This window comes from Mus caroli, chromosome 4 (genome assembly GCF_900094665.2).
Source record: "Mus caroli chromosome 4, CAROLI_EIJ_v1.1, whole genome shotgun sequence".
NCBI classification, from domain to species: Eukaryota; Metazoa; Chordata; class Mammalia; order Rodentia; family Muridae; genus Mus; species Mus caroli.
In genome coordinates this window covers 75,005,218-75,020,064 of record NC_034573.1, presented here as the reverse complement: position 1 = coordinate 75,020,064, position 14,847 = coordinate 75,005,218, and the positions used below count along the sequence as shown (strand labels likewise).

General features: G+C 39.3%; 1 protein-coding gene across 9 annotated transcripts in view; it reads left to right on the top strand.

Annotated features, from left to right (window-relative positions):
- Positions 1–14,847, top strand: part of Nfib (nuclear factor I B) — a 215,732-nt gene that overhangs the window by 187,343 nt on the left and 13,542 nt on the right. For 6 of the 9 annotated variants that reach the window (XM_021160527.2, XM_021160526.2, XM_029476295.1 and 3 more), the window contains one exon: positions 8,152–8,240. The exons of the other annotated variants lie outside the window; for them this stretch is intronic. In XM_021160527.2, coding sequence (XP_021016186.1) covers positions 8,152–8,240 — 89 coding nt within the window. The remainder of the gene's footprint in view (positions 1–8,151; positions 8,241–14,847) is intronic. 9 annotated transcript variants of the gene reach the window in all.

Genomic DNA, 14,847 nt, shown 5'->3' with positions numbered 1-14,847 from the left:
AACTTATCTATCTCTTATGTAATGGAATTTTGATTTGAAGAAACCAAATACATAGTGAGCTATGATTTTGAGGCACGAAGAAAACAACATAAATGTATTTCACATGATGCAAGCACACCACCTAATTGAAGCACCAGTTAAAACCTATTATCGTTAAGAACTGCAGCAATGAAGCTGTACATTCACTGTACAGGAATGGAGAGAGTGAAATAGTTGAAATGACTTCAGGAAAGGTTATTCTTCCTCCAGCAGAAGTGAGATTGATTTACTGTGTCCTCTCATTACTTTACGAAGATTTAGAAGAGAGCACTCTTCTAAGGGCAGCTCCTAAATGCATTTGGTTTAAAGCTCTCAGTGATGAATGCAAAGGAAAATGAAGGGGTATATGAAATAAAAGTGATCAATCATTTTATATTAGCTAGGAGAAATTCAAAATTAGAAAGGCAGTGGCTTTAGGCCGAGGGAACTCTTTTAAACATTCCCCATAACCTTTAATATACATGACCCTTTAAAAATAAATATTGTCACCAGGTACATTCTTCAGTTCCCGCAGATTGCTTAATAAAGATGTATCCTCTCAGCTTATGAAAAGTATTGATGTGCATCGTTCCATGCTATTTTTCCCTTAGAAAAGAACTTTAATATAGCTTTCATAAATTAAAGTTAATAAATTTAAGATTATTGAATAGTTTTGACTGTCTTCAGACAACCTTCCCACAAAGTGACGTTGCAGAAGACCTTTCACGGTAGCTGTTTCTTTCATATGCTCACACTGCCTTTTCAATTGAAACATAAAATGCTAAAGTACATCCATGTTGGCAAATGAAACCCGTGCTTCTCTGCTTAGGTGCTTGTTACACAGTTATTAGTCATTGCATATCTGCAACCTCCTTTTAATAATGATTATTTCTGATTAATGCCAGTTCCTAACTGCCTTGAAATATTAGTTTTTGTGATTTTTCCCCCTTCTGATGTTGGAATTTCACCTATCATCTAAATACAATATCTCATTTGAATATAAAAAAATAAAGTCACGTAATTATGTAAAGTGTTTCAGGAAGGTCTGTGTAAAGCAGTTGTTAGCTGAGCACTAACAATAACCCTCCCTGTGGAGAATAAGCCTCAGCTCATATAACTGATCAGGACGTGCCTTGATGGGATGTCACTGCCTTGGGCATTGAGGCCTGGTGCTCGCCTGTCTTTGGGATCATTGACTGGCTTACTGTATTTGCCAGTGATGTAGGAGAAATCTCCAAACCAGAACTGTTTCATCTAGAGCTTCTTTCTGCTGTAACTTTTGTGTTGGAAGATGGTGTGGTGGCTTGAAGAACTCTGAGGTTCTGCTTTAGCAAACTGGGCTCTGCTTTCTGCTGCCAAACACTTTGTCTTGGTTTGGAACACTTTCAGAATGTTGAACGCACCTTCTCTGACTTCCCTGTGTAGAAGTCCTGCTTCCTGCCTCGCAAGCACTCTGTGCACACTCCTTCCTATTGACAGTGACTGAACTCTATATCCCAAATTTTATCTCTTTGAGGAAATGGGAACCCTCCAGCAGAATGTTAGATTTGGCTTAGAAGGTATAGACATTATTTTATAATTCAGGTTAACAATGTTAATATAAATGGGTATTATGAGAAAACTCAGTTAAATTAATACCAGGTCCTTATATGCTAAGCTTCATAATTTGCTTACTATAATAGGGACTTTAGTAATTTAAAATAATCTAGCTTATTTATCATCAATTACAGTTCAGTAGAAGGCTGCTTTCACAGCAGAAACCTTAGTAATACACACCAATACCATGACAGTTTGACAAGATTTGTTGTAGATTGAAATTAAAAGCTTGTAGCTAAAACACTTCCTGTGTAGCCCTTAGAGACCCCACCACACAGCTATACGAAGCCACACCAGTCTAACCAGCCATTGAATACCGCACTGGAGATCGTAGGCAGATGAAATAGGGAGCTGCCTTTGCCTTCCTTAAATAAGACAATTAAGTCAAGGAAGCTCCTAACTGTAAAAACACAGGGCTTGGTCTCAGTCTCACTAGGATGTCCTGGCTGTCTGTGCTATCTGTGACTAGAGGCACTGGCCGAGTGCCTAGACACTGTGGGTTTTATTGGTGCTTGAGCTTCAATGTTACATCTCCTGTGTGACCATGTAATGCTGTTATTGCAAGTTCAGTTATCGACTAGTTACGCTGAAGCTGAAATGGTTTCAACACTTTTCTGGGCGGGATTTGGAAGTACTTTTCATTACACTAAAGATTTCTGTTACACAAAAATGGCTTTTAAAGAAATTGCCTCTGTAGGATTTCTTTCTTTTTTTTTTTTTTTTTTTTAAACTAAAACATGAAGTGAAATCCTCTTATAATATTTGTCCTGGCAAATGACAAAGCCAAAGCTTGGAACATTAAAAAACCAGCATTGAAAAGTCAGTCATTAGAAGCAAGCAATTGAAAAAGGACACAAGTGGACTATCAACAGGCTTCTCTGTAGAGCCCGGAAGCAGGCTATCAACACTCAGGCCATTCTTATTGTGGCTGTTATCATAATTGACAGCATGACGCAAAAGCCTATCACATGACTTCTGGGTAGGTATGTAAATGGTAAGAGGTCACTTTTCACATATGCCTGATGAAAAGGGAACATAGTTAAAGGAAGTTTTAGTCAGTCTAATGGCTATGCATATGTTTAGCTTTAGGGCTAGTTTTGAAATTGAAAAAAAAAATCTTCCTTCAACTGGCTGTCTTTTATTATTAATTCCTTTACTGACTTTTCCTAGTCACCAAAGACAAGACTCTATATATACCATTTTAATTAATGACAAAATAAAATTATGTTTAATGCAGCCTTAAATTTCAATCAGCAAAAACACTGAAAAAAAAAAGCTCTTAGTGGGAAAATTCTAAAGATGATATTTACAAACAGTTTGAGCTGCACATGAAGCTCAGGATAGGCAAGAGAGAGTGACGGCATGGTGGGGTGGGGACATGACAGGCATGGTGGGGTGGGACAGTGACAGACATGGTGGGGTGGGAACATGACAGGCATGGTGGGGTGGGGATATTACAGACATGATAGGGTGGGACATGACAGGCATGGTGGGGTGGGACAGAGACAGGCATGGTGGGGTGGGGACATTACAGACATGATAGGGTGGGACAGTGACAGGCATGGTTGGGTGGGAACATGACAGACATGATAGGGTGGGACAGTGACAGGCATGGTGGGGTGGGACAGCAGCAGGCAAGGTAGAGTGTGGTAAGAAGCCAGGTTTAAAGTCAGGACTTTGGCTGTTGCCCTCTGATGGGAACGAACAGCTATGTCTGACTTTGAACAAGCCTTCAGAAGGATAAGGAACACATCCCTCTAGCATTCCTAAATACCTTAAATCTTACAGGCCTGAGGAGTTTCCATTGAAAGAAAGAATCCTTTATTTTCCCACTCTTGAACATATGACTTACAGTCAGTGATTTTCGTGGACTATTTATACCCATTTAACTTTATTCTGTGAAGTATCAAGAACCTTGGCTTCAGATATTGACATTGTGACTTGTAGGTACCAGGGTGGTCTTGATTTTTCTTCTTGACAGTTTCCTTGCAGTCATTTTCCTTGTTCATTAAAGGTCCGTAGCATCCATCCACAGTTCCTTCCAGGTGCTCCATAGCAAGTAGTTAATAGTAACAGAGGAAAACGGTGCCCATCCAGTCCATGAGTGGCAAGCACGGACACTCAAATGGCAGTCCTTTTTGTACTCTTCCATTGCTCCCCTCCCCCAACCTGTTGCCCTGATCATTTTTCTTACTTTTTTTGTCCCCCCAAGTTGCTATGTGTTTAACCAAAGTCCCTTCAAATAATAATGAAGGGCTTTCACCTGAGTATACAGACTTGAATTTAAGGCCATGTTGATTCTCTGTGGCTATGAGCAACTTAGCATACTGAGAGTATAGTACCTAAGGTATTTCCACTTAGGAGTTTCTGCTTAGGCACATTTCTCATTTTAATCAGTTAAGATCCGCACCTGGCTCTGGACTCACTGTGTGATAGCAGATGACCTAGAACTTCTGGTTCTCCTGCTTCCTCCTCTCAAGTGCTAGAAGTAAAAGCATGCACCACCATCCTTGGTTTTATATGGTGCTGAGGACGAGGGGCCAAACCTAGGGCTTTGTGTATCCAGGGCAAGTACTCTCTTGACAGCTACATCCCAGCCTCCTTATGCAGATATTTGAAAGAAATCAGATGGTTTCATTCCTATCTTTTTTTTTTTTTTTGACACAGTCACATCAGAATTGTGGCAGGCACAAAGTTTCCCTTCAGAAGGAGGAACTCCAGTCTGAGAACATATGTTGGGATGTCTTCATCCTTACCTTTTTCTTAGTAGTTTGCAATACTTTTTTTTTTGACCCCTATGCCTGTACCCATCATTTTATGGGGGTGGTCCTGTTTCTTTCATTTTTTATTTCTTTTGGAATACTGGACACAATGGATTTAACATCTTGGCTTTATAGACAGTCTTCTTTTGTTTTGGTAGGTACATATAAATTAAATAAGTAAAACAGCATGTGGCTATGTATTCTGTACAGATGTGTGTATTATTAAGTCTGGCTTTTCCAGTGTAAGAAGAATTGGAACCAGCCCCTCCCCTACACAGTCCCATGGCACTAACAGACTGAGGTTCTAAGCTCGGTTGCTCATGGTCTTTTAAGCTTGACTGCTATGGGATAGGAGATCACCTCTTATATTGTAAAGTGAAATACTTAGAAAACTCACATTTATAGACGTTTTGAACTTATGAAAATGTAATTGAGATGGAAGATATATGTTTCTGTACCAGTTATAATTCAATTTTAAAGTTTGATTAGAAATAATTGACAGTTGAATTTTCTAGCACTGAGCCTTTCTCAGAACAATGACTAGGCCAGTGGATCCCAACTTTCCTAATGTTTTAATACAGTTCTTCATGTATAGGAATCCACAACCATAAAATGAATTCGTTGCTACTCCAACTGAAATTCTGCTACTGTTATGAATATAGCATAAATATATGATATGCAGGATATTTGATATAAAACCCCTACAAAAGAGTATTTTGACACCCAAAGAGATTGCAACCTACATGTTGAAAACCACAAAGCTAGACTGTCACTACTCTAAATTTTGAAACAGTGATTGCTTATTATTTAAAATCTCTTTAAAGCTTAAGGAGAAAATTAGGGTTTGCATCTTTAATCATCATAATAAAATATTTCACATGTTGTCCTAAAGAAGCTTAAATACATTTAGTTTGAGTCTTTCAGTATTAAAAATTTGTTCTGAATTTGCTTGGTCCAAGTGTCTTGGTTAAGCAAGATGTTTAAGAACCTGATTTTTTTAGACATTCCTGTCAGAGAAATCTTTGGTGAATAATAGGTGATTTTTATTTTAGTTTTTTAACTGTTTCCCTTACCTACGCTCCTTAGATTTTTACTTTATTGGGTAGTTTATTAGTTGAAAGATTGTTAATAGAAAAGATAATAATTTTAAAAGGAGTGAGAAAGAAATGTTTTTGCTTAAGTAATAACTTGGTTCAAAAGGGTGATAATATATAAGCTGGCACAAATATTTGTCTCCTCAGACACCTCGGAAGTGTACACACTGCTGGTCCATAATATAGACAAAGACATCCAAATTTTATTTTGTAATTTTAATTAATGAATGAAAGTTTATTCAATATTAATTAGTATCTTGCCAACTTCTTTGGCATTAAATTATTTTTAAATATAATCTTTGGTCATTTTGTATATATGTAAACATTTTTCCTGTTTTAGAGGAAATATAACTTTAAAACATTTAAGTGTATGCATGCATATATATGTATTTATATATATGCATATATACATAAATGATAAATGGAAATGACGAGTTTGGTTTAGCATCTTTGAAAGAATATGTAGGAAAGAAAGGCAAAACTAACTAACTAAATAAATGAAAATGTTGATTTTAAATGTTCAGGATGAGGCCAGAGATTGCCCACTTGAAATTTTTAGAAGTGGTTATAGAAAAAAGCAATCTGCATGTAACTAGGCAATTTACATAAGTATCCTTCCTGAAAGATGGTAGTCTCTCAGCCTTCTCTGAGATAGCCTGTGAGTGGCACTTAGAATCTTCAGGTTTTGTGTGGAATTGTCAACTTTCAGAGAAAGCAGAGTTCCCTAGACACTAGCCTGTTGGCAGTCATTAGCAGCATTGGATGTGGTGTTTGCCTAAACATACATCCTACTTCTTGAAATGCTAACCTACTCCACACGGGCATTCACCAGTGAGTGGATCAGCAAGGGGCTCCTGGCTTGAACTCACAGGGGCCATGCTCTTCTCTTTCAAGGTTTCTATTTTGAAATGTGCCCCACTTATTTCTGAAGATAAACAGCATGGCCCAGCACATTGAATTCCTCTTGAGGAGGGCCACTGAGAGAAGTTAAAAAACAAACAAGTCACAAAAAAACCCAAACCCTGCACTACTGGATAGGCCTGTAATCCTAGTCCTTGGAAGGTTGGGGACATGTTCAAGGCCAGTCTGAGCTACATAGTGAGATTCTGTGTATCCATTCCCCCAAGAAGTGTCCCCTCAAAATCAAGTCGCACAAAGTTGCTTCTCAGACACTATAGACTAAACAATTTTTCTCCTTTGAAACAGCAGAAATATGTCATCTGTTTAAAAATGAATAAGTATGTATTTTCCCCTTTGTACAAATTATGGCCTGCTTCCAGAATACCTACTTTTCGTTGTATTTATTTTCTGTTGTGACTTCTTTATAGCATTGAGCTGAGCAGACCCCACCCACCCACTCTCTGTACATCTCCCTCTGTCTGCCTGAGCAGACTTTTTCCAGTTCTTTATAAAACTATTTTTACTTTAAATAGTGAAGTAGTTTAAAGGCCCCTTCAGAATTGAAGATTGCATTTTCAGAACAAGAACTATCCTCCTGAAACCTCGGGATCTATCTTAGGCTGTGCAGAAACTGTAGTCTGACGGAGAGTCGTCCACTTTTTAAAGCACCGTGTTTTCAGGACAGAGTTAAAGCAATTTGTCCCAAGTTTAAAGGCTTTTTGGCTGCAGTCACCATCTAGAAATGATCACAGAAGAGGGGAAGAGGGGCAAGACAGGTTAGTGCTTTCAGCAAGGCAGCCTCTTTCCTATGTGAGAGGCAGTTATTTATAGCCTGCCTCTCCAAAGGTTAAAAACCATGATCTTCTAGATGGTCCGCTCCCCACCCTCCCCACCCCACCCCCTGCAACGCCAGATAAGTTTACTTTCTTAAGCATAAAAATAAGCAATATATCTTTTCAATAAATCTGCTAGCACTGTAGGGCAGCTGTTAACCAAACAGAACTGGATAGGGTTACCGGGAAGCATCCTGGAAAGTGGAGCCAATGTGCAGATCTAGGGAGAATTTGTCTCACTCAGGTCCTGTTCAGTGCCTTCTCCAGCTTCTTCAAATGCAGGGACGTATTTACAATGCCACGACTCTGAATTTTACATAAAACTCAAGTTCATTTTTTACTCTTTCCGAACAATGTCACTTTAGGAAAAAAAATACAGTTATTAACATGGAAAATGGGAAGCCATCCAGCTTCTCTACCTGTCAGGGTGAACACAGGGCGGGGCTCTTCTCCTCTAAACTGCATGTCTCCTGTTTTGCAAACTGCATGCTTTACAGATATTGATTATTTCACTCTGCACAGATGATTTGGTATGTCGCATAGAAAAAAAGCACATTTTTATTTCCTTTCTAAAATAATCTCTCTATTGAACATTATTAATGTTTTCTTTTATTTCAGCTCAATTTATATTCTAATACTGGCTAATTGTTATGTTCTAAGCACTTGTTTCTCTGTATGCTTTAATTAATAGAGAAGCATATTGCAATAACTTTTTTTTTCCCTAAGGAAAAGTCTGGAAGTTTTGCTTTATAGAGTAATATTTTTTTGTTTTGTTTTGTTTGTTCTTTTTGTTTGTTTTGTTTTTTTAATTCTGTTTGTTTTCTTTAAGTTCCCTCTTGGGAAAGTAAGAGTAATGCCATGTTCAGTGCTAGTTTGCATGTGTTCATTTAAATACTAAAAACTGTAGTACTGCTCGATCATATCTGACTGCTAGGTTTCAATTGACAGCTGAGGATTTGTGACTGGACCATGAATCAAAACGGCAGGCATTTATACCCCAGTACCAGTGAGGATACATTGGGAATTACTTGGCAAAGGTAACATTTTAATTATTTCCAACCCTACACTTACACTTAAAAATTACATGGCCTAGAGTGTTTGTTTTTAATTAGTTGTGCAGAAAATATGTTAAAAGTTTAGTTGTTCGGCTTTACCCTCCCTATTTCCCTAACCCTCTGTCTAATTCCTATTTAAATGCAGCATCAAATGAATCTGGGACTATGGCATATTTTAACGATCATTGGAATTTCTCAATACTGTCAAACGTTTGGGACAATTTATAACTTTTTTTTTTGGTGGGAGTCGGAGGAGTGGAATTTGACATTTAGATTTAAGGGCCTAGAAATGAAGTCATAGCTTTGGGGGAGATTTTTCTGATACCTGAGGAGAAAACCGTGGTTTTCTATATTATATGCATTTTCTCATTTCAAATCTTTCCTCTCGTGCTAACTCTAGGTCCTTCTTATATCACTTATTCACCGTTCAGTGGGGGAAAAGACTAGAAGAGAAATTTCAAGTCAGTCAATTTAGCCGTCATTCACAGTGCCAGTGAAGTTTGGAATGGAAAGATTATTCAACAGTGTAGTCAAAGAAGGAAATTTAAATAGTTTTCATTCCTGTTTGCGTACTGGTGTAATTGACTTTATTAGATTGGCTAAGAAAATTATATGAAAATAGTTTTGATATCATCATGTGCTTTGGTTTGAAGAAATACTCGTAAGGTAGTTGTCAGTCTTTTTGGAGCAGCTTGTGTCAAATAAATAATTTATGGTATAATGTATATTAAAGCACCGAGATGAACATAGGTTGTAAGGTAATCCTTGAGTTTCCTGACAATAGAGCCAATAGGTCCTCACCCTGATGGTAATCATCTGTTTTTAGTGTTTGTGTGAAACCAGTTGCTAAGATGTTAGTTAGGAAAGGGATGCTTGATTCCATAGTGGGTGATGGAACCTGCTGTGGGCTTATGGAGTCAGATGTATTCATTTACTCAGATAAAGCCTAAAAGCCTATCTGGATTTTGTTTTTGTTTGTTTGTTTTAATTCAAAAATTATATTTTGTTTGCCTGCCTGTGTATCTGAACACCACATGCATGCTTGGTGCTTGCAGAGGTCAGAAGAGGGCATTTGATTCTTTGGAACTAGAGTTAAGGATTGTTGTGAGCCATTAGGTGGGTGCTGGGAATTGAACCACAGTCCCCAACAAGAGCAACACGTACTTTTAACTGCTCAGCCATCTCCAGCCCTGCATTCATTAGTTAATTTAACATTAACACTTAGTTAATTTAACACTTAAGTTATTAAAATATGACTTTCCTTTCCCCATTTATATGTTGGTAGTAATATCATCTTTTAAATAAATCTATTGTTCTTCCCAAGAAATATATATTAGTACAGAAAAAAAAACCTATGTAATATATACTTACAAATGGAAGATAAACTTGATAGAAGTATCTTATATAAATAGTCTCAATAATTAATGATACTTAATTAAAATGAATGAAAGTGGCTTGAGTCTGAATTAGTAAGCTATTTAAAGTTAATTTAATTAGATTTGATAACACAATGTTTACACTAGTTTATTAAGTAACAGTCCTATACTTCATGCTTTGTCTATCAGCAGAATGGCCCAGGTTCACAAGGACAACAAATTAAATGGAAGATACTCATGTTTCTAAATGCTATTCTGGCTGTCAGAACTTTGTACTAGGTAGATCACTGACAGGTCTTTACTTAATCTAGAATAGGATAGTGTCTTTGAAGTGCATTGAAACCAAAGTGATGTGAAACTTTGGTGATTTGGGGTGAGTAGTTCTGGAATCAGAACTTGGTGTACCCCAAAAGAAAAGATAATCCACACACAGGAAAGAGCAACCACAGTCACTGATAGTCCTTGCAGAAGCACTGTTCATCTTGAAGCTCCCATTCTCATCAAGAAAGTTGATGTGGGCAAGCAGCTTCAGATCATAGTGAATCAGCGAGGGGGACTACCAGAATTTATTGATTTCATTTATTCTCCTTCTCTGAGGATACTAATCTTCCATTGAATTAGTGGATAACCATGTGAGATGGCCTGACTGAACAGCAAAGCCTGGGAGTTCTCTCTGGGTTGCATCTGCTCTTTTTGCCACGCTTCAAGAAGGGACATAGTTGGTGTTTCAGGTGTATCTATACATTCTGCAGGGACTCACTGAGTCAGGGGCAGGGTTGGGGCTGTCCTAAGTACTGTCTTGGTCACAGCAATTTTGAGTCTGTACATCACAGTTCAAAATAAGCGTGTACTGACGAGACAGCAATCTGCTTTGCTTTGCTACCATTCTCAAAGACAGACATGACTGCAGGGTGTGGTGGAGCTTGCTTTTAGTCCCAGCATGGGGGAGGCTGAGGCAGGTGAGTCTCGACTTTGAGACAAAGTGGCCTACACATGATTTATAAATGGCGCCCTGAAGTTGTTTTTAAAACTTGATGGATTTTCATTTCTAGATAGAATACTAAGAAGACAAATCCTAACTGCCTGTACCACCGTCACTTTCAAGAGAGACTGGGACAACCGAGGGTGTAGAGTCATCTTAGTAGTAGGACAACGTTAGGGAAAGAACGGATTTTTCAGCCAGAGCCATGAATGACTGAGCTTTAATATGGTAGATAAAGAACAGGCCATAGTTCATGCTTGTTGTGGTAACTCCTCGTTGTTTTTGTCATGGTTGTTGTTGTTGTTGTTGTTGATTATATTTTGACTTAAAATAGAACTAGATCACTTTCCTTTTTCCTTCTCTCCCTCCAGCCTCTCCCAGCTTCCCACTCTCCAGTCCCCCATGGTCCTCTACTCTCACTGATAGCCTCTTTTTCTTTGATTTTTGTTGTTTTATACACACACACACACACACACACACACACACACACGTGCACAAATGTTTATGCATAAAGGTAATCATGGAGACTGTAGATCACAACCTATATGGGTTGTGCCCCCTTTGAGGGTTGCATATCAGATATCCTGTATATCAGATATTTACATTACAATTCACTAAGTAGCAAAGTTACAGTTATGAAGTAGCAGTGAAAGTAATGTTATGGGTAGGGTCAACATAACATGAGGAACTGTATAAGAGGGGTCACAGCCTTCGGAAGGCTGAGGGCCACTGCTGTCCATAGGAAGGCCAGAGCGAAGCAGGCATTTGGATTTGCTTTCTTTTGTTGGAATTGTGCGTGCTGCCGCCTGGTTTGTCCTCTCTGCTTTCTTTCTTGCCTGGACCACTTGCCCCCTCGACATGCTTCCCTGTCAAATGCAGCTTCTTTGGAGGGTTGAAATGACAGGAACTGTGTGCATCCTGTGTGAGCTAGAGGGCTATCTGCCTGCCACATCCAACCCCAGCTCCGAAACCCTCTCCGTCACCAAAGCTGACTCTTGGGCCAAGCTTCCACAGACCTTCTAGGTTACAATCTACAGGGGTTTTCTTGCTTCGAACTTCGCATTTGTGAATCGGTCTCCCTCCTCCTCCCCCTTTGTGTGTGTTGCATGCATATACACTCACAAAGCTAAGTAAGGGCTTACTGAAATCGAGAGAAAGTGAACTTTCCCGCCTAAGCAAATGCTTCCTTGCTAGGGTTGATGCAGAATGAGATGCTGAAGGTCTCGCTTCCTTGTCTGTCGCTGGAGTCGCCTTCTAGGAGGACTATAGGTGATGGCAAGGCACTGCAACTGTTCTTTTCCTCTTCCATGCACAAGTTCTGTTGTTTTTGCACACGTGAGTTGTGTGGGTGTGAACACAGAACAGTTACTTGCTCTCTTTAGACCCTAGCCTGACTCTTGCTTGCACTCTCAGATACGAAGGGACAGTGTAACCGAATGCAAAAAGAACGCTGGAGGACAATCTGAGAATAATATAAACATAAGTTATTTTGAAACACTGGATGGGTGATTTATGCAAAAGAGAAGCTGGATTGACCGTTTCCTCTTCCCTTCTCGCCCTTCCACCCCTTTAAGAAAACGCAAAGCCACGAGTGAGTGGTTGTATGTGTCTGATGGCTTATATAAACAGAAGAAGCCTTCAGATGGCTAAAATAAACACGAGTGTGTTACAGAAGGATATGTTTACACGAACCATTTGCTCAGCCCCTGAAATAATGAAGAAATGAAGATTTGACTGAAATAATTGGGAGGATATTTTTTTCCTGCTTATGATGCCATAATTGAATGGCACCAAAGAGACTTTTATCAGTGGTTTTCCATGTTGCATGTGTTCCCAGGTCCTCTCTTTGAGTTGAATGCTTCATCCTGCCATTACTTTACACTTATTTTTGTAAGAAATTGTCGTTTATTACTGCAATTCCAGAGAGTTGCTTGATTTCCCAAGAGAAGTTTAGCAGCCAGTAAAGGTTATTTGGATCTGGCTGGTCAGGGGGAGGGCAAAGCGAAGGGGCAGCCGTGTGAATGGCATGCTCAGTAGTTATTGTGAAACACTGCTTTCTTTATAAAATGTATGTTCTCTATCGAAAGACTAAAAACCAAAAACTTAAGGATAATTTTCAGTAGGTTGCAAACTGCATTCACACATGTACGTTTATGTAGACAGGTAAGTGTCACATGGGATGCATGTATGTGGACAGTCCTGTTCCTATAGAATTAAGTTACTGTTTACTTCAGCATTATTTAGACTATCCTGGCATGTCTCCTAGGTTAGCATTTCCTGCTCAGGATTTCTTATCTTGACCCAAAACTGCAGTCCTGGGCAGCTGGGTTGTTTCTGAAGTTCCTTGGGATGGTGGGGGGGGGGTTGAGTGGGGGTAGGAGGGGGAGCTGGATTCCCATCTCTGAATCTTCTTTTCAGCTGTTGGCTCTAAAGTGTTCACATTTTTATACAGCATCCTGGGGCTCTAGCACCACTCCAGGACTAATAGAAATGCTGATAAGCTAGGTGGCATAGGTGAGTCCTTGGCTCAAGGCTGAGAATTACCAAATCTAAAGTCAAACCTGAGCAGGGTTTGGTACCAGGGCAGCTAGCTGCTGTCATCCTTTGCTTTGAACAGTCTCGTGAAAGCAGTGACTTTCTGTCCTCATCAGCATCATTTGCACCTGTTGCGAGAGCAAAACTGAAGGCGGTAGCATTTTATTCAGATTATCCAAAATGGTTTTCACACACACACACACACACACACACACACACACACACACACACACACACAGTGTCTCTGTCTCTGATCTGGCTATTGGAAGCAGTGTTGAGACATCATTTTCGCCTACCTTTCTCCATTTATAAAGAGAGATTTGTCTAACTGGCCGTTTCCTTTTTATCTAGACAAACTCTTCAGAACACTTCCTAAGAAATTAATTGTATTCCAGCCAGACTTGCATGCTGCCATCCCACAGGAAATGGGTCAGCAATCCATTAAGATGCCATTAGATAATCTAATTTGGAACTTAATCTCTAAATTAACCATGCTCCATACTTGAAGCATACTTGAGAGAAAGAAAAAAAGTTTACGTTTGAATCGATAGGGGAGCCGAAGCGTGAAGAAGGCTGTTTGTTTTTTCTGTAGCTGTGGTCACGTCTCAAGCCGTCTGGTAACCAGGAGAAACCAGACATGATGTAATTCCAGATTGAACTTGAACTTCAGGGACTTAGCATGGGGGAACAATGGGCCATAGGAATCAATAATGTCCATTTTCCACATGATTATGTCTGGAGCTTTCCCGTCAACCCTTTTGGATGGACAGTGTGGCCAAAGCGAGATGATCCAGGGACAAGATGTTAGAGGAAAGAGAACAACTTTCTCCATGGTACTTTCAGAGCAGTGCTGCAGATTCCAGCGGGATTAGAAAAGTTCCCGCTCTTCAGTGAAGTGGGAGCTCGTTCAGAGCACTCTTTGTTCGCCTAGGTAGGACAAACTTAATCTTCCGTTTCCTGTCAGATGGTTTTTGGCAGCAGAGCCAGAGAGGGAGGAGCAGGATTCAGAACATTCTCAAAATGCAAACCTTACTGGTTAACCCTTTGCAGCTAAAGGAAGTGTGCTAAATGCTGACCTTGTTTGAAGATGGTTTATGCAAAGCACCGTGTAAACACGCACACTCTCTACTGAGGAAGTCAGCTCCATTGCGGCCCACACACCATCACTTCATTGTTGTGATCGAGGAGCTGGAACTAGGTGTACTGTGAATAGGGTCATATTTAAATAATAGAGCCTAGAAATGAATGTATTTTATAGGAAATGCTACAGCAGTAAAGACAAAAGCCTTTTGAATTTCCACATGGGGAATAAATAATAATATTTATGTTGCATATCAGAAAGTATGGAAATTGAGTTTTCTCTCCTATTTACTTCATTCTGGGAGCTCTCTGCATATGTGAACACAGTGAAAGGGCCAACGTCATAAATATAATTCTTAACTCCTTGACATCTTACTCTTCAGAAATCTGATATAAACAAGTCCTCTTCTTTAGAAGCAAAACTGTAAAAATAATACTAGTATTTGCTTTTAAGAAAAGTCATTTGTGAAAGAGTCTCCTGGCTTTTATACAAACTCACATTTCTCTTTCATTTAGTATGCCTTTGGTGAGCCTTTCTGTGAAAGGCACTATTTTGGACAACCGTTTTTGGTTTTTTTTGTTTTTTGTAGGGAAATGTCTGTAGTTGAAGAATCAC